The sequence below is a fragment of the Haplochromis burtoni genome, unplaced genomic scaffold (genome assembly GCF_018398535.1).
Source record: "Haplochromis burtoni strain Fernald_Lab_line unplaced genomic scaffold, NCSU_Asbu1 Contig_483, whole genome shotgun sequence".
NCBI classification, from domain to species: domain Eukaryota; kingdom Metazoa; phylum Chordata; class Actinopteri; order Cichliformes; family Cichlidae; genus Haplochromis; species Haplochromis burtoni.
In genome coordinates, this window is record NW_024582844.1 from 1 (window position 1) to 25,125 (window position 25,125).

General features: G+C 49.1%; 2 protein-coding genes across 3 annotated transcripts in view; one reads left to right on the forward strand and one right to left on the reverse strand.

Annotated features, from left to right (window-relative positions):
- Positions 1–167: 167 nt before the first annotated feature.
- Positions 168–1,495, reverse strand: LOC121812238 (WD repeat-containing protein 87-like; the record flags this gene model as incomplete). The annotated part of the gene is made up of 2 exons (XM_042213821.1): positions 1,224–1,495; positions 168–455 (listed from the first exon to the last, which is right to left on the reverse strand). Coding segments are annotated over exons 1-2 (460 nt in total), but the record flags the coding sequence as incomplete, so codon positions are not given.
- Positions 1,496–1,985: 490 nt separating this feature from the next.
- The window catches only part of pex5lb (peroxisomal biogenesis factor 5-like b), a 30,022-nt gene continuing 6,882 nt past the window's right edge, over positions 1,986–25,125 (forward strand). For both annotated transcript variants that reach the window (XM_042213819.1, XM_042213820.1), the window contains exons 1-7: positions 1,986–4,400; positions 18,525–18,639; positions 19,801–20,016; positions 21,013–21,133; positions 21,418–21,505; positions 21,962–22,060; positions 24,052–24,171. In XM_042213819.1, coding sequence (XP_042069753.1) covers positions 4,386–4,400; positions 18,525–18,639; positions 19,801–20,016; positions 21,013–21,133; positions 21,418–21,505; positions 21,962–22,060; positions 24,052–24,171 — 774 coding nt within the window. In that variant the 5' untranslated portion in view covers positions 1,986–4,385. The remainder of the gene's footprint in view (positions 4,401–18,524; positions 18,640–19,800; positions 20,017–21,012; positions 21,134–21,417; positions 21,506–21,961; positions 22,061–24,051; positions 24,172–25,125) is intronic.

The following is a 25,125-nucleotide window of genomic DNA, read 5'->3' on the forward strand; positions in this document are numbered from 1 at the left end:
GATCCAGGTCAGAGAAAAGCTCAAATCCACCAGCTGCTGTTTGCATGCAGCGCAGCGCAGTCCTGTCCTCTGTTTGCTCTTTGTTAGCTCACATCTCCAAAAAGTCCTCACAATCAGAAACGTCCCGCAGAGCTGTGATCAGGATGCTCCCTCAGAGGGACACTCACCTGTCCTGTGCAGCTTGATTTGGGGTTTCCAGGTGATATCCAGCAGTCTGCGCTGACGGTCGATCTCTTCCTCGTACTGCACAGGATCATTATGAACTTCAGGCTCCTCCTTCAGTCCCAGCTGCTCTCCCTGCTGACTGCTACACAGTTCCTCCTCTTTCTCTTTAATCTGTGAAGGTTCTGGTTCCTCCTGCTCCACACTGGAGCTCCTCTCCTGGTTCCAGAGCTGCTGCTCAGGGAGAACCTCCTCCTCCTCCTCCTCCTCACAGACCTGCTGCTGTGGGACGTCTGGAGAGACAGAAGAAAGAAGACACAACCACAGAAACATTAACAGGACTTTACAGCATGACTGCGTCGCTCGTGTGTGAGAGTAAAGCCGTCCAGTCAGCTGTAAGTCACTGATCTCAGATCTGCATTTATTCAGACGAACATCTGGAAGGTAAAGCCCCCTCAGCACAGCAGCAGCACCGCACTGCCACTACAGTTCATAAATTCAATATTAGGTGTCACTGTGCCGAGCTGCACATTAAACTCTGTGTCACTTCTTTCAGTCGCGTCCGTGACTCTGAACAACAACATGGTGGACTTTGTTGTTCTCACACGTGTGTAAATGTGACCACAGGAACCGTGCACGTGCTGTGTACCACTTTAGCTTTTATGTGACATCATCACAAAGGGCCCGGGCGACCACTCTGACGTCACTGATGGAGAAATAAAAAAGACACTGAACTCTTTACAGCTCTGCAGAAGAAGAAAGGAAACCAAGGAAAAACCTTTTCAGGCTAGATTACTGAGTTTAGAAGGTGCACCTGAACGCACCATCAAACACACGTTTCACCGCCAAACAAAAAGTTTTTCAAACGATTCACAGGATTGAGTGATGGATCCAGGTCAGAGAAAAGCTCAAATCCAGGCTGATTTCAGCGCCTGCTGTTTGAATGCAGCGCAGTCCTGTCCTCTGTTTGCTCTTTGTTAGCTCACATCTCCAAAAAGTCCTCACAATCAGAAACGTCCCGCAGAGCTGTGATCAGGATGCTCCCTCAGAGGGACACTCACCTGTCCTGTGCAGCTTGATTTGGGGTTTCCAGGTGATATCCAGCAGTCTGCGCTGACGGTCGATCTCTTCCTCGTACTGGACGATCGTTTTTTCAAACTCCAAGAATATTTGTTCAGCAGCAGCAGTTAGTCGCTCGTTGATAAACTCTCTCAGATACTGAACTGAAGGCATCGTTGCTGCCGCAGCTCACACTCAGCTCACACACAGCACAAAGCCTCCAAAAGTTCACGCTGGAACAACCATACTGCCGCTTTTAAAAATGTTTACTTCCGCCGGATGTCCCGCTCTGAAGTTCCGGCAGGAGGAGGATGTTCAAATACTTTGTTCCGCTTGGAATAAACGTCCTCCTTTCTTCCTAAAACCTATTTAAATGTACCAAACTGAGCCATAAACACATAAACAGCGTGTTATAAATAATAAAGGAGAGAAAATGGAAAGAAAAGGCCTCGTTCAGGTTTTTATCCATAATGAATCATATCCATTCTACTACTGATCATTCATATACTCAACACCAAAGAGTCTGACGTGAATGAATACTAACACACGGCTTTATTTTATTGTTTGATGTGGGTCTAAAGTAAATGAGGAATTACACATGCTGTTCATTAAATGTGTTTGTGGCGTGCTCAGAGTCTTCATTGGTGGAAATCAGATCAAACTTCAGGATCTTCGACGTATTACTGCTGTGTGATTTTTATTACTATTAATGAAATGGATGAAAAGCTGACCCTGAGTAAATGTGGTTATCCCAGCTGGACTTTTGTCAAAGCTGGAGAAGAAAAAACCCTCAGTGATCCCGTATGTGTCAGCAGTATGGGAACAATTGAGACCCATTTTCTCTAAACACAGCGTCTTTGTGGCTTTTAAACCACAAAACAGGTGAACTCAGGTGCCTGTCCACATTCATGAGTGATGCAGTCATGCTGTAAAGTCCTGTTAATGTTTCTGCGGTTGCATCAGTAACTTCTTTCTTCTGTCGCTCCAGACGTCCCACAGCAGCGAGGTCTGTGAGGAGGAGGAGGAGGAGGAGGAGGACTTCTCCCTGAGCAGCAGCTCTGGAACCAGGAGAGGAGCTCCAGTGTGGAGCAGGAGGAACCAGAAGCTTCACAGATTAAAGAGGAAGAGGAGGAACTGTGCAGCAGTCAGGAGGGAGAGCAGCTGGGACTGAAGGAGGAGACGGATACCTTCATGGTGACTGCTGCTGAGGAAGGAGAGCACAGTGAACCAGGAGGAGACGGGGAGCAGCTCCTCTGTGATGACTCTCCTCAAAGTGAAAGCACAGATGAAGAATCCAGCAAGTGTGAAGAGTCAGGGTTAAGTGAAACTGTGACCTCAGTGCCAAAGAAGAGAAAGAAGCGAGACAGACGTCAGGATGATGTGGAGAGCTGGACTGTGTCAGAGAGTCCCTGCAATGCTGCCACAGGTAGAGAGTCTGATGTTTGCCAAAAATCCATCAAGAGTCAGGCCCAAAGAAAGAAACTTGTTAAAATCCTTCAAAACATGTGGGAAAAGCTTCAGGTTGAAAAAGACCTGGAAACGCCACTTGAGAACTCTCACTGGTGGGAGGCCACATCCTTGGGAAACACTTGAAAAGTGTTTTGGTATACCACAGGAACGTCTGTAACCAGAGGTTTGTTGAACATGAAGGCTTTCAGCGCAAAAGGAATTTGATGGACCACACGAGGACTCTCACAGGTGAGAGGCTGTAGTTGTACCATTGTAATCACACTCTTAGAGATGGAAGACACTGAGCTGGTCCCAAGCCAGCTAAGACATAGAGTCTCTCCATCGTCCAGATGCCTGAGGACCACAGCGAGTGCAGGAGACCTGAGAGCTGCTGAGGGATCTCTGCTACAGAGTCAGTGAGTGATGGCTTAAGATGTTCACTAGGTGACAGACTTGACGTGAGCACAGAATGGAAATGTGGACACCCAGGCTGGGATCTTCAGGGAAAGGTGAGACGAGGCAGCCGTCTATGAGCAGATCTCCAGTCTGCTGAGTGAAACATGCATTCGTGTTGCAAAGCGACACAGTGAAACATGTAGCGCTTGAACTTCAGGTGCGTGGCTCAAGCCGGGACGCTGTCATCCTGAAGGCAGAAGCTGGAAAACATCCAGGAAACATCCTCTTCATCGTAACTGAATCTAATGATCCATCTTTGATCCTGAGAGCCTCTGTGATCCAGGCTGCTCGGCATCCACACAAACCTTTGCAGGACCGAAGGCTTTTGATTATTTCATACAAACTATCACAAACAACAGCTGTGAGCTGCGTGGTGATCATATCAAAGGAAATATTCTGACACCGAGGGCTGGACGTTGGCATCACACGCAGGTACAAAGGAGACCTTTATCTGCTCTCACCTGTGCTGAGCAGACACCTGTCCTACATGCTGATATGAGCCCTGAAAGTTTACCCAGAATGCACTTTGTGTGTGAAGCTTCATGCAGGGAATTATGACAACCAGATCAAACATCCAGGTTCCTGCTCCTCTGCGTCACACCGCCATAGGTCCAACACTCCCACACTCACAGATGTTCAGTCTCTTGGAGTGGATGTAAAACTGATCTGAGTTCAGTTTCTAACAGAGCCTGTAACCGTGGGACACACCAAAGATTAGGTGTGTTTTAGTTTGGACATAGAGCACAGACCGATCTCTGACAGCTTACCCTCCAAATTATCTGCTTTTTCAACCAAAGGTCTGACACTTTGAATTCAATGCCTAAAAACCTTTATTTGCAAAGTGCTTTTCACAGAAAAAACTAAAATAACATAAATAAAAGTGCCGAAATGTGTGGTTTCCATTAATTTGGTAGTAATTCAACAGAAAGCCCGTTTAAATAATGAAGTTTAAAGCTGTGACTTTTATTGTGAAAGCGCTGACAGGAAGAGGCTGTGTTTCGCCGGTGTGCTTTGACCTCGGAGCTGTTCGGAGCGGCTCGGCTCTGCTCGCTCCACCTTCGTCCCTCCCCTGGCCGGAGCGGAGTGAGATGCGTCCCGGAGCCTGAGGCGTTCGGACGAGTCAGAGCCGGACGCGGAGCTTTCAGGCGGGGAGCCTCCGGAGAGACACCGCGCCGTCTGTCGCACTGAAACCGGGTGTAGGTGCACTGCTGGCGGCTTCGCCTCCAGCTGCGTGCCGCTGAAAGCTGCAGGACTGAGACATGTACCAGGTCCAGGTGAGCTCATACCTGAGTTTTTATGTTTCTGGAGGGCTTAAAGAAATGACTCTGTGTTGTTGTCTCCACACCATCATCATCATCATCATTCTTATGTCTGCTGAGTTTTCATCTGCATAAATAAAGGATGTAAAAGTCCCTGCATAAAACTGACTGCAGCTTCTGCTGTGACAGATATTTCCGCGTTTTACACTTGCAGATCACCTGCTTCCTGTGTTTAGAAAGTGAACATCAGCACTTTTATTGATCACTTTCTTCCATTTTTAATGGAACAGCTTGATGCTGCACCTGACATTATTATAACCTGCGATGTGTTCCTGAATGATCTGGACCTCTGATGTTTTCTCTTTGCTCCATAAGATCTGAGAACAGAATCCACGGTTATTCACTGCTCCACAGAAAACATCGTCTTCCTTCGTTTGTTAAACGTCTCAAAGCGTTCAGGTTTAATATGAACATTACATATGAGATTACAGCTTCACAGCTGAAATATGAAACTGACCTCAGTCCCAGAGTTGAACCTGTCAGGGTGTGAAAGTTTCTTTAGTGTTCTATTAAGATTAAAAAGAGTCCTGTAAACCATCGCTGTGACTAATCAGGCAAAGTTCAGCTGCTGACGACCGCCTCCGTCATTCTTCTAACCTGGTGAAGCTTTTCGTCGTGTAGCGTGTCTAAATGTCGTTTTAGTGGAGTCACTGTTGTGAGCAGCAGAGGAGGCATGAGACCTGTGTTTGTGTTTGTTGTCACTGGATCAGCATCAGGAGCACACCAGGCTGGAGTGTTTTTGATCCACTCAGCAGCAAACAGAAGTGAAGTCCTGACCTTCCTCTTTGTGTCATCATAAAAACTCCAGCACTGACTGTCAGAGACATTTCAGGCTGTGGTGCTTTAACAGCACTGACCGGGTTCTCCATGTTCCTGTGTAGGTTCTCTCTGGGTTCCTCCTAACAACACAAAGGCAGATTAAGTGTTTGGATGTTAGGTTATCTGTTCAGCTGGGAGAGGATCCAGCCACCCCTGAACCGGATAAAAAGAAGAAGATGAACGGATGGATGGATATTTGGTTGGTTGGTTGAACAGATGGATGGACAGATGGATGGATGGTAGAGCAGGGCGATATGGCCAAAAATATTTATCACGATATATATTTGAAAATTTGCGATAACGATATAACTGACGATATAATTGATGCGAGACAAAATACAACTCCACAACATTACTAGCGCAAAAAGACAACCTTCCATTTATTTTCACTTAAACAAGAAGCTGGTTTTTATGTACATTAAAGCTTTATAAAAATGTAACAGTGCAAATGCAAATTCCTTGCTGAAAGTTTAACCAAAAGGCATTTCCAGTAGAAATGGGCTGACATATCCTGAGCATAACCATGTATAATATCCACTGAAGTTAAAAAGAGGTGCTTTGCAACATTAAACTGCAGTGTGCAGTACGTATTTTTCGGACCATAAGGTGCACGGGATTATAAGGCACATTAAGCGAAACAAAGCAGTCAGATAAATCAAACTTTATTAAACTCATTCTTCTTGCTTCCTCCACTTCTGTACCATTGATTCATTAATGTTGAATTCTCTGGCAGCTGCTCTATTCCCATGTTGTTGCAGTATATTAATGACTAACCTCGTATTGTGGATGGATTATCTCAGTTGTTCTCCTGACTGAAGTTTGGTCCGTTTACAGCATCCTGCCATGCGATTGCATTTGTCTCTAACCATGAGGAACCTTCACGTTAACTTTTATAAGTGGAAAAGTGTTAGTGTTCGTCCTCCAGCTTCACTGTTTATGTTATGCTAACATAGCTGTGTCGCTAGCGATCACGTAGCACATCATTATATACCAGCTAGCCCAACTTCAGTAACCCTACAAACGTCACTGCTGTTTAGTTTCCTGTCTTCATTTATGTTGGAAGTGATAGCAGAGCTGTACGTTTGATTTTTTCAGAAATCTCTCAGTCAGAACATGCTATATCATGCTTAGGTAACTAGCGAAACTAGCGAGCTAACTTCCGCTAGCTTCCTGCTAACTTCTAACTCCGTTAAATGTAATACATTTTGTTTTCATGGATGCCTGGAAGTTAAACTTCATAGTTACACCTGGTAAAGCAGCAATGCTGATCGTTTTATTAAAGATGAAAGAATTTAGACAGTTTTTAACTCTCAGTGATGCTGCAGTGTTCGTTTGACCTGAAGCATACGGAGTTTAGGACCCAGATTACTCCCAGATTTAAGAGCATCTTAGTCCGACAAATACGACAATAACGACGGCCGCTTGCATGTTCTGCAAAAAAATGTGCTTTGTCGTGTATCTGACGGACAAACACCAAACCAGTTCCACATCACTGAAGTTGCACCATTTTTACAAACCAATTCTGGTTCATCTGTTTCACTCAACAATCGGCCATGTGCGTATGAAAACAAAGGCACTGCGCATGCGCGTTTTACTCCCATTCTATCGCGATATTTCATTTTCCTATCGTTGCCTAACATTATACCGGTATTACCGTGAACGGTATAATATGGCCCAGCCCTAGTGGACGGTTGGTTGGTTGAACAGATGGCTGGATTAGAGCTGGGCGATATATCGAGTTTTTAAAAAATATCGATATATTTTTATACGAGATATAAGATGTGACCATATCCTTTATATCGATATAGTCTATGTTACGTTATAATTATACTTGCGGAGCCGCAAGTTTGCCTCTCTTTCGTCCACTTTCGTCTTTACGCAACGTTACTCGGCCTCGCCTCTCCTTCACTGAACACAACTCCCCCTCCTCCCCCATCGCTTCACCTGCAGGAAGCGACAAGATGGACACGGCAAATCTCCGTTAACGAGTTACTGCGCATCGCCCCGTGCGTGGGGCTGGACGGCGTCAACGTGTTAGCTAGCTAACCACGCTAACGAGCTAACCACGCTAACGCCATGCAGCCTTATGTATGAATTCTGGTTGTGCTTGATGGCCGCGAACCGATTTTATGTGGAACATGGCGCTCAGCAATCTGTCAAAAATGTTTTAGTACGACTTTGGTAAGCTACGGAGCTGCACCGCTTGATGGATTGTCGGAGCATTACGGCTGAGCCTCGCGGAGTGATACGTACTGTGCTTCAACGTAATATTACCCTACTGTGTATAAGGACCATAAATGGCACCTGTTAAGAGACGTGGTTGCGAAGCGGATTTCAAACTCCAGGCTGTCAGTCACGCAGTACAAGTTGGGAACAGAGCAGCTGTGAAATCTGTCTTTGTTATTGTGCTCGTCTTTTAGTTTACATTTTGACTGCACAATTGTGAGCTTTTTGTTATGCACAAAAACAACATTGTTTTCTTTTATTTATGGAGCATTATTATTTAATAAATGCTCATAATTTATTTTTGAGTAATTTTTATGTACATCTGTGCTATGTTAATAAAAGTGCCTGTGTGACATCTGGGACACAGCTTTGACTAAGAACTCTCTTTTTGTTCTTACTTTATGGCTTAAAAAAATATCGAGATATATATCTTATATCGCCATCCAGCTAAAAAATATCGAGATATGAATTTTGGGTCATATCGCCCAGCCCTACTGGATGGATGGATGGATGGATGGATGAATGGTCGGATGGATAGGTGAAAGGTTGGATGGATGATCGGTTGGATGAATTGATGGACTGTTGGATGGATGGTTGGTTGGATGGATGGACGGTAGGATAGATGGTTGGTTGAATGGATGGATGGATAGTTGGATGGACGGACAGATGGATGGATGGTTGGTTGAACAGATGGATGGATAGATGGTTGGTTGAATGGATGAATGGATGGATAGATGGATGACCAGTTGGATGAATTGATGGACGGTTGGATGGATGGACGGTTGGATAGATGGTTGGTTGAATGGATGACTGGATGGATGGATGGATAGTTGGATGGATGACCAGATGGATGGACGGACAGATGGATGGATGGTTGGTTGAATGGATGGATTAACGGTTGGATGGATGGACAGATGGATGGATGGACGGTTGGATAGATGGTTGGTTGAATGGATGAATGGATAGATGGATGAATGGATGGATGGATAGTTGGATGGATGACCAGATGGATGGACGGACAGATGGATGGATGGTTAGTTGAATGGATGGATGGATGGATGGATGGATGGATGGATAGATGGATGGATGAACGGTTGGATGGATGGACAGATGGATGGATGGATAGGTGAAAGATTGGATGGATGACCGGTTGGATGAATTGATGGACAGTTGGATGGATGGACAGATGGATGGATGTACGGTTGGATAGATGGTTGGTTGAATGGATGAATGGATGGATGGATGGATGGATGGATGGATGGATGGACAGATGGATGGATGGATAGTTGGATGGATGACCAGATGGATGGATGGTTGGATGAATGGATGGATGGATGGATGGATGGATAGATGGATGGATGGATAGATGGATGAACGGTTGGATGGGTGGACAGATGGATGGATAGATGGATGGATAGATGGATGAACGGTTGGATAGGTGGACAGATGGATGGATGGTTGGTTGAATGGATGGATGGATGGATGGATGGATGGATGAACGGTTGGATGGGTGGACAGATGGATGGATAGATGGATGGATAGATGGATGAACGGTTGGATGGATAGATGGATGAACGGTTGGATGGGTGGACAGATGGATGGATGGATGGATGGATAGGTGAACGGTTGGATGGATGACCGGTTGGATGAATTGATGGACGGTTGGTTGGATGGATGTCCATCTGTACTGGCAGATGGGCCTTCTGAGGGCTGTGGTTTGGGTTTTCAGTTCTGGTCAGCGACCGTGATGTGAAATGCTGAATGAATGACACGTTTCAGCACAAGGAGAAAAAGTTTGTGGGAGAAATATTTTTACTTGACAATCAGGCAGCGTTTGCTGTGAACAAAGCATCACATGTAAAAAGAGTAAAAAAGGAAGTGGGGTGTTGAAAGTCAGATATTGTGATCATAAGAGGTGCTGGACTGGTCTCTCCGATGCTTCTGCAGAGAAATGTTTTTGTTGCTCAAATGTCTGTGAATCAGAAAGTGGTGGAAGTGGATGTCACAGCTCAGCATTCAGAGTCAAATGAATGAAATGCGTCTGCGGGATCAGAGGAGCTCTGAGAGGATCCAGTTGAGGGAGGGTTCAGCATCTGCCCAGAGCACCCCCTGGACCATTTCATGTCCTGACCCCGGGGCAGAGCTGGGACTCACCTGCTGGAGGATGTCTGGGCTTCTGTGCTCAGACTGCGGCCTGCAGAACTGTGGGAATCTGCCTGTGATGCTCCTGCAGGGACTGAAACAATGTGCAGGTTGTCATCGGTGGAGGGTCGTAAAGCTGCCGCAGAGCAGGCAGATTTATGATTTAATCACTGCACTGTGACAAACCGCCGCTCTCGCTGCTCCATCATCATTTCCAAACAGCTTCAGCTCCACATGTAGAGCTCTGGCCACCCCAGAGGTTTCTCTCACTTCCAGTTCCTCCTGTGAAACTCCGTCTTTAAAGACAGAATCAGGACACTTTTTCATCACAGAAGCATCAATAAGTTAATATTTAAATAATGTTTTTAATGTAGGGAAAAAAAGTCCTTCAAACACCAGCAAATAGACTGATCCCGGAGGGGGCGATCAGCAGAGAAACAGGCAGACAATACAATTCAATAAAATGCTGAGCTGCACAGAAAATCATTTCCTTACGTTTCACAGGTCGATGCTCAGCTTCCTGACTCATAATCACACTTCAGTTGTTTGGATTATACACGCTGACACATTTTAGCATTTTTATTTCATTATTTTTCATCTGACTGACTAGCAGAAAATTCGCTTTCATTTTGAAAGGGCAGCCACTGCCATCCCCGGGCCGTCTCCGGCCGTCCTGCAGCTGGTGGTCCTGGTTCTGCTCTGAAGCTGAGAGCTCCAGGGTCGGTCTAACAAGAACCTGCAGCAGGTGGAGAACTGGGTCACGTGAGGCTACGCAGAGCTCAGCCTGCAGAGTGAGGACGAGGAGACGGAGCTGGTGCCCGGTCGAGGGCTCTCCTCCCCACAAACGTCCCCACCCAGTGTTTCTCTACCTGTCATTGAACACTGTGAGTGAGTATCTGCCCCTCCTCTGTGGAGGAGTGTGAACATCTCGGGAGGGCGCTCGGCTGGAGAAAGGGCACGTCCGCCCTCATTACCAGTGTGAATGTGAGGAAGGAGAGAATCAAAGAGCATCACAGAGAGCTTCCCAGGGCTCCACTTCCACAGTGAAGACTGCTCAGAAGGACCTAACGGACCGTACTATGCAAACATCTGGAGCATTGCTTTATATGTTGCAGGGAAAATGGGCAATTAGTGCAACGAGTCATTGAAATGTGTGCAAACAGACATGGAAGCACGGTATATCAGGCAACAAGAGAGACCACAAGTCTCAGATTTGGGCTGAGCTTCGTCCTGCAGCTCAGTGAGAGCTCTCCGAGCTGAAAGGATCCTTCATTAACACTGAAGTAGAGTTTTAGGCCTCACACTTCTGCTTTTGCTCCATTTCAACCAGCTTTCAAACATGGAGTAAGCGAGCTCAGCGACTGTATGATGCTGCCGCCATGTTTCTCCACCTGTGGTGCATTCAGGGTCGTGTGGTCTCATACGTTTGTTCATTAACTTCGGTGAAAGGGAAGCTTCAGCAGTGCTGCTGCAGGAAGTGTTCAGCCTAATCCCAGTGACACACACACATGCACACAGCCTCCTGGGAGATTGTGGTTTTCGGTCCACTGAGCAGAGTGGCGTGCTGCAGATGTGAGGCGGAGTTTACGAGGTCATGTCTCAGGTGTTCGTGATTCCTCTGAATCGACTTCACCTGTGCACACTGAGCGAGACAGAAGCAAACAGCTGGGACTCAGTTAAACACTAGAAATATCTGACGCCTCAGTGACCGCCCAGTCTTCAGGGGCGGGGTCAGAGTGTTTTGGAAAAGACCAAACGAGGCCAGTAAAGTTTCAGTGGTCATCAGCAGCACCTGTGAGTCCGTCTGAGGACGAGGGGTTTTCCACCCACCTGTCAGAACTACCATGTGTGTTTATGTCAAAGGTGTCTGGCTGGTGCTAGCAGACTGCCTGTCCTGGCAATTCGTGGCAAATATGAAAGATCAAAGCGATTTTACACTGCAGAACGAGAACAAACTGACCTGCTGTGAGGGAAGGACGGCGGTCCGCCTCATCATTTGTGTCCCGTCAGAAGAAGGGCAGAGAAAGGTGTTTGTGGAGAGGAGGCTGTGTTCTTTTAACCCGTCTGTTGGTGTGGAAGGATTCTGATCTGGACTCGGACAGAAACGTGGGTCTAAAATAAGCAGAGTGAGTCCTCACAGGCCTCACGTTACTGTGTTTGAGTTTCTAAAGAGAACAGAAGTGCTGTTGCTGTTTGTGAAACCAGCGTAAAACGTAACTGAGAATCTCCAAAGAACAGGAGGTTGCTGAGGTCCTCGGGGATCTGATCATTGGGCATGGACGCGGCGGGATGCCTTCAGGGCCTCAGAGGCCAGCCTGAACAAAGCAGGGCTTGTTTCAGTGCTGTGGAGAAGCACGGTGATCCCTGATGATCCGTGAGGGCTCCGGCCCTCAGTCGGCGGGAAGATGGTGGGGCAGCGGTGTGTTTGAGAGCATTGCCGTTGTTTACACCCAGACTCTTTGTTGCCCTGAGCTCGAGCGCGTTTGCAGGCTGCCGCTCGGCGTCCTCTGCTGTAGTTACAGTACGGCTGGAGCTGGGAGAGCCACGGGGGGGAACTCATCCAAGATTAATTAGCAGCAGCGCTGCGGGAGGATCTGAATCTCTCTGGGGTCAGCTCACGTCCTTGGCACAGTTTCCCCACCGCACCTGAACCTGCGCTTTATTTACTGAGCGACACTAAAGGCATCACCCCTCCACCTCCCCCAGCATCCGCCCGTCTGACAGCAGACTTCTGTTTATGTGATCAGCTGTTACAGCCGCTTCATGGCCCATGTTTCATAAAAAAAAACACGCAAAGTGTGATGGAGGGCAGCTCTCAGACTCCCTGTGACTAATAGGTACTGCAGTATCAGCAGAGTACTGCAGTAGTCTGGCTGCACACTGAGGATGTGCTGCAGCAGCACTGAGCTCTGCTGATGGAGGACTGTTTGCTCAGCACAACAGCAGGTTATTTATAGTCTGACAGCATCTCCACAACACACACACAGAGTGAGGGAGAGAGAACAGAGATGGAGACAGATACGTTCTCAGTTTCTACTGTGTGTCTTCTATTTTTACAGTAGAATCACAGTAGAACCATGAAGTCCGGCTGACATCCTTCCTGGTTGAATAATCTGATCACTGATGCTCTCTGAACTACTCTTTTGAGTCATCATGGATTTACTCCTCAGTAAAAAGTTACCCATTACTTTAGTTACTCCGCTGCTCTGTCAGCTCTTGGAGAGCAGGAACTGTCCCACTGATGCAGGATGACATCACAAAAACTGTCCAATCACTGTGTAACGCTTGAAATGTGTGCTTATCTCAAGTACCTTTAGAGCGCGGCATGAGGCTGCCCTACACCTGAGTGTGGAGTCAGAGCGTCCACTCACGTAAACATGACCTCAGAGTGATGTCATATATGTTGGAGCCACCTCTGAACGCGGCGTGCCCCTCGGCAGGTCACTCGCTGTAGCGTGATGTCTGTGTTAAGCGAGTCATCCATTAATGATGGTGGTGGTGGGGCGCTGCTGCTTTCGGCCTCCATCACGGCTCTAATAATAAAACTGCAGATGATGTTTTATTGATTACAGCTGCCGAGTTCACAGAGGCGCGTTTTGCTCTCAGCTCGCCTTCCTCTGCCCGCTGGCGCTCGTCACGACTCGCCATTCCTCCCTCTGAACGGCAGCAGGTGAACCAGCTCACCTGTCGTACCTGAGCTGCAGGTTCCTCAGGGCCGGGTCAGAGTTTTAGTGGATCGGACCTTATCGTGGTTCTCGTGCCTGAATTATATTTATTCACAGATGTATTTTGCTGAGGTTAGTCCAGGTTTCAGGGAGCTGGATGTCTTTGGATGTCTGTTACGTTTCCATTTACGCCCGATGTTACTGCCCATGTGCAGTAGAGTGATGGTCAGAGAGAGCTGAGCTTAGCTGTCTTCAGCAGCTAAAGCCTCTTTGGGGGGAAACTCCCACTGGGTTTATATCTGGGACTCTCCACCATCTGACCTTAGAACTGAAGAAGCTTCTCGGATGAGAGGTGAAACGTCTTCGAGCAACTTAAAGAAGTCCAGACGCTTTTCTTCGCAAGCTCCTTTGACATCACAGAGCCATCTCGTTTACGTATGACTTCCCTCTGCAGAATAAAACAGAATGGCTCTCGTTTGGCCCTGGGCGAAGGCGGTCGCACTTTTCTCCTCTCCCTTATCTTCCCTGCTTAGTTCTTATGTCCTTGTCTCGTCTCGTGTGTATTACTTTCCCTGGAACAGTCTCTCACAGTCTGTTTCTAAAACCTAAAGAGAATTATGGATTTGATCAACTGGTCTCTGAATGCTATTGACACCCTTTTCTCAACGAGAAGTCTGGGCTCGGGAGAGCCCGAGTGCCCTGGAGGGACTTTCCCTGCCGGATACATGATGGACGGGTGGCAGACATGGAGGATCGTGTGCCTGGCGGGACTGTTGATCGAGGATGCTGAAGATATCTACCTGTGGTCTCAAGGCTGGAGCCGAACAACAACTCCCTGATAACGACTGTGTTTAGACTGTTCTTCCCATTCCATGCAAGGCCACCTGGGTTGGCTGGAAGACTGTTTACTGAGCCTGGCGGGGCGAAGGACACTGTCTCAGCTGAACTCTGGACACGCACACACACACTGATACCCACTCGTCCCCCCTCCTCTTCCAAACGCCTTCGATGCTTGTTGCCTCCTGGGAACACGGCGGGTCTGAGCCCGCACTGGAATGGTAGCACTGGTCAGGATGGCTGCTGTGCTGCTTCGGATGACTCCTCACTAGGGCCGCCACAAACGATTATTGTGATAGTCGACTAATCAGATCATCATCCATTGGACGTGAAACTACAGCTTATTGCACCAGCAGCATCTGCTCTCATATAACTATCATTAGCTTACAGCTTTAAGTGTTTACGGTCTGTGCTAACTAAGAATAAAGACAAGATGATAGTTTATTCAATTTTAATGAAATCTGCAGATTGTTTCGGTGAAGTTTAATAAACTCCTTGCTATCTAAAATATAACAGGACACCGGAGTAAATTCTCCAGCATCTCACACTTCTGATAATCAGCTGTCTGCTTGACGTTTATTCAGCTGTGTAAAAACTAAAACTTTAATCTCAGCCAAACAGATTTACTCAGGAACAAATAAAATACTGAAAAAAGCCAAACAATAACATTTGTAAGTTATCTAAGTGACTCATATATCATGTTTAACCTGAGCAGTGAAAGACGGCGGTGGGTTTGAAAACGATTTGCGGGAGTCCGGTGTTCTCACGGCGCTAGTGACCTAGCCCCCGGCTAGCTATCGAGCTAGTGGGTAACAGACGTCTCTGAAAACGTCGGAGCGCTTTTGAAAATATGTGGTGTCCTGATAAACTGAGCAGATATTTGAGGTTTACACAGCTACATTCTCCATGAAAATATGTTAAACGTTTATTTTGTGACCCAGAAAGAATAATAAGAGTAATATTAAAACTAACTAGCTGCCGCCATTGTTGGAAACTAAGCTGGGCCGCGCTATGAATTCTGGGACACAGCTTCTTCTTCTTCTTCTTCTTCTTCGGGGTTTAACAGCAGCTGGCATCCTTGTACATGCAGTGCTGCCATCTTCTGTTTCAGTCCGTTATTACACTCTTAAATCCTGCTACTTATTCCTGCGTCTTTTGGGATCTTACAAAGCTTCAAACGACGCGTCGACTATTAAATCAGTCGTCGACGATTTAATAGTCAACTAATCGTGGCAGCCCTACTCCTCACCCCCCACCCGACCCTGTGGCTGGTCACGTGTTCCATAATGTTGTTCTGTGGACATTTATGTGCTTTTTGTGCAGAGGAGTTTTTTGTTTCCTGTTCTCGTGCTGTCCTCCCAGGAGCCCAGCATGAGTAGAGGTCTCTTTTTTCCTCTTGTACTTTCCCATCGTTGTGTATATTTCAGTGTTTTTCTGTAATGTTACCGATCTCTGACCTGTGTCCCCATGTGATGTCTGTGTTGTGTGTGTAGGGTTGGGGGGGGGGCATTTCACTGCAGGGCAACCTGCACGTGGCGAATAAAGCCTTGATTGATTGATTGATTGTTCTAGAAATTCTTCAGATAAACTTTAATGTGAATGATTTACGGACCTGCTGCGAGCGGCAGAAAGATCGGGTACAGGTGGACAGCGTGCACAGATGAGAGCTCTGGTGAGTCTCCTCATTTTCAGCTTCAGATCAGAAACGTCCTCCTCGCCACTGAGCCAGACGGAAAAGCTGCCAGCGTTAAACCTGAAGCCTTTCTGCACAGACTGACACAACATCACGACTCGCCGCCTCTGGCTCCGCCCATCACGGCGACCCTGCCCGTCTGCCTGTCGTAGGGGAAAAGGTTGTTGCTGAAGGAGCTTCCTGGTAAAAAAGACGTCCTCTGAAGGGAACCCCTTCCTCCCCGTGATGACCAAGGTTGGCATGACCACCGTAGTTGTTTGTTCCCCCTCGCAGCTCGACATTTAGTTCCTGCTCACAGCAAGCAGGTAAAAGGTCAGCGCCTTTACTGCCCTGCTGAAACATTTCTTTGTGCATCACGGTCCCGCCGCCGCTGTCAGACTTCTCAGGTTTAGTCTGAGTGAACAACCGTCTTATTCCCGTCTGCAGAGTACGCAGTTTTCAGTGTGATCATGTCACCGACCTTTGACCCTCCGCTCTGCTGCAGCTGCCGTTACTGTGCTCCGCTGAGAGAGAAACTTCATCGCTGCCAGCTGCCGCACCTTCACACAGCCGCGGCGCTGCGATTCCCCGCGCTGTCCCCGCGCTGTCCCCGGCTTTTAAACGCAGCACCAAAGTCATTTAGCTCTGACCGCTCTCCTCTTTCCTCCTCGTCGACACTTTTACCGGACGCTCACTGTAACCCTAAGCCCACTGAAAAATGATCTGAATATCATCTGTCAGCGACAGGAAGACAGAACAGTGTCGTCGGTGTGTTTGTTGTGTCAGATGAACTCTGAGGATGAGCTGAAAGACCTCACCAGGTCGGAAAAGGAGACCTCGTCCTTCGTCCTGGGCACAGAGTCGGATCCCTGCTGGAGTTCGGGAGAGTTTTCTGTTCCAGACACGGCAGTGAGGATTCACCGAGGTCATCGAAACCTTTAAAACTAAAGCAGCAGGATGAACATGTGCAGGAAGCTGGGAAGATTCGTGACTCACACAACTGTGAGACCGATTCATCCCCGATGACAAAGGAACGCCCTGAAACAGCAAACGCCTCCTTGGCCATTCTTCCTGCGACGTGGTCAGGAAGTCATCCAGCGACGTTACGGTTTTAAGCATCGCTCTGTGTCACATCCAGACTTTTCCCTCCACTTTTCCTGGTTCAGCTGATAAAACTCTGAAGCTGTTTTATCTCTGGATTATCCTCCCATCTCATTCTGGATTTATGATCTCGGATATGTTTCCTGATCCGTGCTGTTTCATATCCTTTTTCCTTTGGGCCTTTATTCTGAAGCGATCAGTTCACAGTGAATCTGCGCGGTGCTGCTCGCCTCTTCACGGGATTAAACATGTGGCGCACACAGCGCTGTGGATTAGGATTAGGAAGGCACATAAAATAATCTGTGATCTGGCATCAGACTGGGATTTAACACTTCCCAGAATGCTTCAGAGCTGGCAGGCAGCAGAGCGGCCTGTTGGGCACATCTGTCCACCGGTGTTTTCAAAGGAGCTTGCAAAGAAAAGCGTCTGGACTTCTTTAAGTTGCTTGAAGACGTTTCATCCGAGAAGCTTCTTCAGTTCTAAGGTCAACTGGCCGAGAGTCCCACTGGGTTTAAATCTGGGACTCTCGGCCATTTTACCTTTGAACTGAAGAAGCTTCTCGGATGAAACATCTTCAGGAAACTTAAAGAAGTCCAGACGCTTTTCTTTGCAAGCTCCTTTGACTACGATGACCTGGATGACTGAGAACCTTCACAGACAAATCCACCGGTGTTTCCACACCAGCTGGCTCCTCTGCAGGTGTAACAGAGCCCGGTCAGAGCCGGGAGCGCACCGCGCCCACGGATTGCGCCTGCGGTGCAGAACGCGGCGCCTCATTTGCTGCTCGAGCGGTGCTGAAGGTTTGCTGTGACACAGGCATGGGCATGTGCTCCATCACACGGTTGGTGTTTTGCAGGCCGTTTTCAGCCTCTCCTGCTCCCTCAGCAGCGGCTCGGATGAACGAGACATTCACCGGTGAAATCAGCGGCAGCTGTGATTCATTTGTGTGTCTGAGTCGTGCCGCTGTGAGGAGGCTCCGCTCAGACACCAGCGTGTGCAGGCGACATGTTTGTGCCTCATTCAGACACATTCATTACCTTTGGACCAGTTATCTCATCACCCTTTCATAATGTGACAGGCTCGCTCTGCCGCGCCGGCTTCCTGTAATCACTGCAGGGCCCTAAAAGCTGCTCCGCCTCCTCCGCTCCATCCTGTCACCTGACTGAGCCGTCCTTTTAAAAGCAGCCGGCGTAGATTTCTGCTTCATGTTTTAGCTTCACTTTCACAGGTCCTGACAGAGTGTAACCATAGCTGATGGTGTCAAACGTGACCTCTGACCTCTGGACACGAAGCCACCCAGAGACATGCAGAGTCCTACGTAGCAGCGAACTCGTCTTTAGTTGTTAAGAGTCTCTGTCTCTCCTCCACAGCGTGTCTTTATCCTGTCCTTCTCCAGCAGATGGCCCCGCCCCTCGCTGAGCCTGGTTCTTCCTGTTCAAAGGGAGTTTTTCCTTCCCACTGTCACCAAAGCACTTGCTCATGGGGGTCATATGATTGTTGGGTTTCTCTGCATTGTTGTGGAGTCTTTACCTTACAGTATGTGCCTTGGGGTGGGGGCTTATTGTGTTATTGCGTCTCCTCGGCGGTCTGCTCTAACCCGTTGTTTCTGCCCTCCAGCTGGTCGGGGAGCAGCAGGAGAGCCGGCCCCTACTGAGCCCCTCCATCGATGACTTCCTGTCGGAGACCCGGAGCGACACCCCCTCCGCCCGACCGCTCACCTCCAACACAGCAGGTAGACTCCCGCTAATTACCACCTCCTCCCGTCCTTCCCCTCCCCTCGTCTTCCACAGCTCAGCGGGGCTCCACCTCCTCCTCCACCTCCTCCTCCTGCTCAGTGTGAGGATTCTTTTTCAGCCCTCGTGCAGGAGAAACGAGGGGAAACATTATTGATCCATTTCTGTTTTATTTAATTTGCTAAACATGACTGAGCTGTGAGAAGAAACCTCCTCCTCTAACCTCCCCTCATTCTGATCTCCCAAATCTCTGTGTTCTCCTCTCTTTTCTTGCACTCCTCTAACTTTCCGCCCTTGGCCGTCCTCCTTCCTCCTCTGTGAACCATCTGTCACCTCCGACTCAGCAGGTACACCGGCCATTAATTAGCACCTCTGACCTCCTCTGTCCTCCTGTCTGCTCTGTCCTCCTCCTCACATTAAACTCAGGCTGCTGTGCTGCTTCTTTCTGCATTTACATAAAAACTGTCGACGTGTCAGGAGGAGGAGGAGGAGGAGCCCCGCTGAGCTGTGGAAGACGAGGGGAGGGGAAGGACGGGAGGAGGTGGTGTGGCTGAAATTCTATCTGATCCGAGCCTGGGCTGCAGGGAGACGCTCAGAGGTCACAGAGTCACGCGTTCTGTTATTGGTCGTGATCAATTCAAACTTTATTCGTCTTCGAGCGCGGTGACAAGAACACGTCTGAGCGCTGCTGTAACCCTCCTCTAACACCGCTGAAGGCTCGATGGTTAAACTCACTGATGAGGGTGGGTGGACACGGACGCCTCCTCACAGCCACCTCCTCCAGCTCGTGGACGCCGTGATGAACGAACGCTGCAGGTCGGCCAGAGCGTCTCAGTCCCAGCTGGTCGTGCGTGTAGGAGGCACCCTGTCCTAACCGAGCTCGTCGGCCTCCGAGGCTGAGCCGGGGCAGTAAATCTGTTTTAAATAACCTCGAAACTGTGATGCTGTGAGTACTCAGAGTACTCGGAGTACTGTCAGTACTCAGAGTACTCAGAGTGCTCAGAGTGCTCAGAGTACTCTGAGCACTCTGAGCACTAATCTTCTGACTTCTGAGTTAAATATTGTTATTGTCTGTTATCCACACCAAAGTGAAGGGCCGACCGCTCTCACAGACACTGAGCCTGTCGGGGTAACGAGTCCACCTCTCCCGCTGTCTGCAGTTCTGTCCACAGCTCTGGATCTGGTGGACCTCAGCGAGCTGGGGGAGAGCAGCGGGGCGAGCAACAAGGAGCGGAGGAGGAGCCCTCTGAGGAAGAAGGGCAGCTCGAAGAGTCCGCGACGCCGAGCCAAACCCGAGGAGACGGAGCTGATCCAGGTGCAGGTGGAACACCTGCCCGCTAGTCCCAGAACACCTGAGAGGATCTCCCTGGACTCAGGTGAGTCTCAGAGAGCAGCCTGAACCCGACGCCATCATCATCATCAGTTTTTATCACGTGACAGCGAGGAGGCGAGCGGCTGAGTCTCTGTGTTCGTGGATCTAAAAGGCGAGACAAGGCCAGCGAGCAGGGTCTGTGTTCAGTTCTCAGGTGATCCGCTCACCTTGATTAGCAGGTGAGGCAGCAGACTGACCCCGCCTCCTTCAGACCACAGTCACATGACCAAAGACGGTTTCAATCTCTCAACCCGAGCTTCACTGAGTTTGATCCCTGTGGAGGGATTGTGCGTCTTCTAGAGACGCCCCGGGAGAAAAGCCGATTACAACATGTATTCATATTTATTACTGAAAGTGCACGCCGTCGTCCACAGCTGCAGCAACATCTGGCCCAGAGACGCTCAAACCTGCAGCTCAGCCTGAGAGCAGGAGGAGCAGGAGCTGTGAACGATGGGAAAGTGTCTTCATCATAAATTCATCGTCGTAAATAAGCCCGAGCATGAAATGACGCGGCTTGTTCCAGCACGTGTGAGCTGCTGCCTCCTGAGGACTGAACGCCGTCTCGCCACGCTGGACCTGTCAGACCTCAAAGCTCGCAGCGTGAGCCTTTCTGATCCACAGGTACCCACAGCTCCGGGTTCATCTGTGGACCTGTTTCTGAGACTGTGGCAGATTTTCAGCTTTAATTTGTCATTGACGAATAAATCAGCTAAAAGTGTGGCTCTGCCCCACGTCTGCTATAAATCTATAAATACACTCAGGCCTTCATCACTTTGGTTCGCACTGCTTCATTTCATTAAAAGCTTTAAACTCACCGAGTCGTGAGGAGCAGCATCTTTAATCGCAGCTTTTACTGTGATGAGTTCCCACTTCCTGTTTACACCCAGCTGCACTTCCCATGTTGTGTTTTTACTGGCTGAAGCTTGTCTCATCTTCATTACTGATAAACACACACACCAGGAATAATAACGGGACCTCAGGTATGCTGTTGTGTTTGCAGTCAGCCTGTCGTCTCCTCTGGAGAAATGGGAGGAGGTGAACCTGGACGTGGAGGACGGCGGGCGCAGGAGGAGATATGAGAAGAGATGCACCTCCCATCACTCGTCCAGTGAACTGCTGTGGTAACGTAGCTCTGCATGACCCCGGCTCAGAATGACCTCACACTGGGCTCGTCCTCTGTCTCAAACTCGCAGTTTTAGCTCCGCCCACTTTGAACCAGCTTCCTGCACAAACAGAACATCTGAGTTTCTAAACTTGGGATCACCATGAAAGGGTATCTGTACTCTCTGGCATCACACAGGTCCGAGAGTAGAAAGGTGGAGGCGGAGCTTCTGGCTCACCTGAAGACACTGACAGAAAATTAGGACCAGCAGGTTCCCTTTAACACTGTGCTGTTCTCCTTCAGGTCGGCAGAGTTTAAAACCGACCCGCTGACCAAGAACAGCTTCAACATCCACAGCTTCGACGACCTCGACTTCATTTCTTCAACGCAGGTTAGCCACTGCTCATGCTGCAAATACTACTGCAGTACTGCATCTGCTCACCCGAGTGAGTACACACTGCGGGTGCTGCTCTGGAGACCCTGGTGTGGGTTTGAGTCACGGTGAGTTTGGCTGCTGCAGCTCAGCCTCGCGCTCGCCTCATCGTGACCTTTGAACCACGGCACGATGTTAGCGAGCGCTCTGACTGAGAGGTGAGTGCCAAAAGTGACTGAGATCAGGCCCGGTGTGTCTGCCATCTGTAGTGACAGTGTGCAGTTCAGGCAGCCTGGGAGAAACGAGTGCAGACCGCTGGAGGTTAGCCGAGGAGCATCAGATGCAGCTGTGACTTTGTCCCAGTCACTTTGTTTTCCTTCACACTGACCTGCTGCTGTGTGTGCACGTGTGTATGTGCACGTGTGTGCGTGCACGTGTGTGTGTGCACGTGTGTGTGTGTGCGTGGGCTTTCAGGACTGCGGGGCGTCCCGGCAGCGCAGACGGACTCGCTCTCTGCTGCTCAGGAACGAGTCTCTGGAGGACGAGTTTGTCCGGGCGAAAGCTGCTGTGGAGGTAAGAACACGCTGACACGGGCGTCCTCGGCTGTATCCCAATTCAGGGTCTGCAGCCTTAAAGGCCGCATTTCAAGGCCGATTACGTCACAGCGGCGCGCCGAAGGCTGTCCCAATTCAAAGGCTGCTCGAAATGCGGCCCTCAAATGCGTCCTTCATTCCCCTGAATTTTAAGGACGTGGCAGTGTAGACTTCGTGGCCCAACATATCCCAGAATGCATAGCGTGGCGGTGCGTGTGGATAATTTTGCCGGAAAAAACGGCGGATGAGGGGCGTCCGAAGAGTAAACTTTAAGTAAGTACTGAATATTATGTCACTTATTTATGTGCAAATGTTTAATAACGAAGAACATTAAAACATTGCTGTTGGCCACATGTCGGCAAAGTCATGTGACATTAGTGACGTTTGTACTAACTTGGTTTTAAAGCCTTTACGTTAAAATATACGCCGTCCAATAGCTGAGCTTAATCCTACAGAGAATGATCAAAGCTCATGTAGAAACAAACAAATGAACAAAAGATTTTCTCCTTCATTTCTGTTAAACACAGCTGTATGACACGTTTCCAGCTGTTCGTATCATGGTTGCTAGGCAACCTGGGCAGCGCAACAGAGGCTAGACCGCCCATTTCACAAGCCTCGCACTTCCGGCCTTAGCGGTCTTTGAGTACGCGGCCCTTGAGGATCGTTGAGGCTGCAGACCCTGAATTGGGACACAGCCCTCGTCACACTGATGTCACGAACGAACGCTCCTCACGCCGAGCCCCGCCTCCTCGCTCCCCCGTCTCCTCGCTCTGAGTCTCATCTGTGACATACTGACAGGAGGAAACTCTCGTCTTCTTGTCTTGCCGCTCAGAGTCAGCTGATGCTCAGAAACAGATGGCGTGTACTTCCTGTCACCTGAGCGTCCGCAGCTGTTCTCAGATCAGTTTTGCTGTGAGGTCTCTGCGATTCACCTGCAGCTTCATCAGTTGTGTTTCATTCGAGCGTGATGATGATGATGATTTATCGTTTTATTAACATCGATGTCGCTGACGCCGAGTCTGACAGCGTGCAGCTGAGTGCAGGTAACGCGGTGAAAACCCGCACGTGACGTGAAAGCGTGACTCTTCTTCGCCCGGCCGGTGTCCTCCTGCAGGACGCTCTGCCTGCTGCGCTGCCTCCTCTCTGAAGCTGATTGGCTCTGACAGCACTGATATTCACGGCGGCTCAAGACGCTCTGGTCCAGTAACCAGACGCGCCGCTTTCATATTCATGGCAGACGAGTGTTTAATGATGGACGGCGTCCTGATCCAGTATTTATACGGCGCTGCACATTTAAACTATGGCCTTTCACGTGTGCATAAATCCCACCGCTGCCCTGCACACATTACTGTTCCCGGCCATACTGCAGCGTGGAGGAAACAACACACTGGATATTTATTTTAAAGACGTGTGGCAGCACAGACCAGGTCCTCATGTCTGAGTGAAAAACTAGTTCATGCATTTATTACTTCCAGGCTGGACGACTGTAATTCATTATTATCAGGAAGTCCTAAAAACTCCCTGAAAAGCCTTCAGCTGATCCAAAATGCTGCAGCAAGAGTCCTGACAGGGACTAGAAAGAGAGAGCAGATTTCTCCTGTTTTGGCTTCCTGTTAAATCCAGAATTAAAATCCTGCTCCTCACATACAAGGTGAGGCAAACCGACAGAGTCCCTGTTTAGAGGGTGAAGCTGTGGGTTCGCTGCTCTGCAGTCCTGTCGTCACAAACTGCGAGGTCACAGATACGAGCGGCAGAGAGGAGCGTCCTCTGCAGGTGGCCCGGCTGTCGGAGTAGAGCTCCTGCTGCTCCTCCCCATTGAAAGGAGTCAGCTGCGTCAAAAGCCTAAAAGAGAAAGGAGGTGGGCGAGGAGGTCTGAGCCTCTGTGCTCTGCGTGAGCCGGGCGTGGGTACGCCATGGCGGTCTGAGCTGTTTACCTTTCAGCATCTGTCTGTCTACTTTCCTGTCTGACAGTCGGACACAGAGTTCTGGGACAAGATGCAGGCTGAGTGGGAGGAGCTCGCTCGGAGGAACTGGCTGGAGGACTCCGAGGACCAGCAGCCGGTCCCGCCCACCGTCTCACCTGCAGAGAAGGTGAGCTCAGAACAAGCCTCCAGATAGAAACACACACACACACACACACAGTCGTGTTTTCATATCTCAGTGAGGACATCTCATTGACATAATGCTTTCCCAGCTGCTTACCCAAACCTAACCATAACCTAACTGTAACCCTGACACATTTCGTCCCCATTAGAGCTGTTGGTCCCCACAGGTATAGTAACATGCCAAATTGTGGTCCCCACAAAGATATGTAAATGTGGCATACACACACAGACAATCTGGAAAAACAGGAAAAATCCCAGAACTCCAGAAAGCACTGAGTGAAAGTTGGATTCACACAAACCAACGTTTGAGATGAACGAGCGTGAGCTGTCAGTGTCTCCGCAGCAGCTCGGCGAATACTGCAGACGTGTGCGTGACGACATTTCAGATTCCTCCAGTCTTACTCTGAGCAGTTAGCGCTGCAGCGCGACGCTAACGCCGCTGATCGAGTCTGTGACACCGGAGGTGACCCGAGGGGGGACGAGCAAAAAGGCAGCAGACGTCTGCGCCGTGTTCACGTGTGTGAGCAGATGTTTGGTAGCGTGTTAGCGTCACCTCCACGCCGCCATGATGTAACACCTGAGCAGAGAAGGGATTAGAGCGGGATTACCGAGGCGCCCACAGCTGATCTGAAGCCAGCTGCAGATTAAAGCGGCCAAACATCCAGCGCAGCAGTAATCTGACATTATTAATGACTGCCTCAGTGCATGCTGGGAAAATGTTTTCAATAAAAAGATGGGCAGGAAGGTGAAATGTCAGCGCACACATGTTAACACGCAGAGAGGCGGGAAAGGGTGGAGCCTGTGAAGCATTACAGAAAAGTCTATTAGTCATTATTCATAACTCACCTGTTAAAACGCCACCGCAGAGTTCACTGTAACACTGTGTCTGTGTGTGTGTGTGTGTGTGTGTGTGTGTGTGTGTGTGTGTGTGTGTGTGTGT